The following is a 438-nucleotide window of genomic DNA, read 5'->3' as shown; positions in this document are numbered from 1 at the left end:
ACAGGGGTCCCCCGTCGAGGGCAAAACCTGTCCGACCTTCGAGCCCTGTGGACTTTGGGGCTGGACGAACGCTCCGGGCCCTCTCCGGGGGAAGCCGGCCAGAAGCAACGGGCCGGATCCTCCCTGCCCGAGGCACCCGGAGGAGTGGGATCAGGGCTCACCTCATTCTCGGAGACGACCACCAGGCCCAGCTCAGCCAACACAGCTACGTCCAGTGCGGAGAAGACGGGGTCAAAGATGCGGCAGTGCTCGCGGGGGACCTAGGGGAGGCCGGGTGAGCAGGGCGTGCGCGTGTCCCGCGTCCCCCCCGGTCCCGGACACGTTGTCCTCACCTGCAGCTCGTCCAGCAGCAGCAGCAGCAGGGCCAGCTGGGGCCGCGCGGCCGCACACGCTGCGATGCTGCCCAGGCCGTAGCACACGCAGCGCGGGGGGGGCTCC

The 438-nt window shown here is 70.8% G+C and overlaps 1 protein-coding gene across 1 annotated transcript in view; it reads right to left on the bottom strand.

Moving 5' to 3' along the window:
* The window catches only part of SRRD (SRR1 domain containing), a gene marked incomplete at its 5' end in the record, with an annotated part of 8,119 nt that extends 7,685 nt beyond the window's left edge, over nt 1-434 (bottom strand). The window contains 2 exons of the mRNA XM_019506664.1: nt 162-260; nt 333-434. Of these exons, the coding sequence (XP_019362209.1) occupies nt 162-260; nt 333-434 (201 nt within the window). The remainder of the gene's footprint in view (nt 1-161; nt 261-332) is intronic.
* Nucleotides 435-438: the final 4 nt, after the last annotated feature.

The sequence above is a fragment of the Gavialis gangeticus genome, unplaced genomic scaffold (assembly GCF_001723915.1).
Source record: "Gavialis gangeticus isolate Ggan-Ray unplaced genomic scaffold, GavGan_comp1, whole genome shotgun sequence".
Lineage (NCBI taxonomy): Eukaryota > Metazoa > Chordata > Crocodylia > Gavialidae > Gavialis > Gavialis gangeticus.
This window is presented reverse-complemented; position numbering and strand designations above follow the sequence as displayed.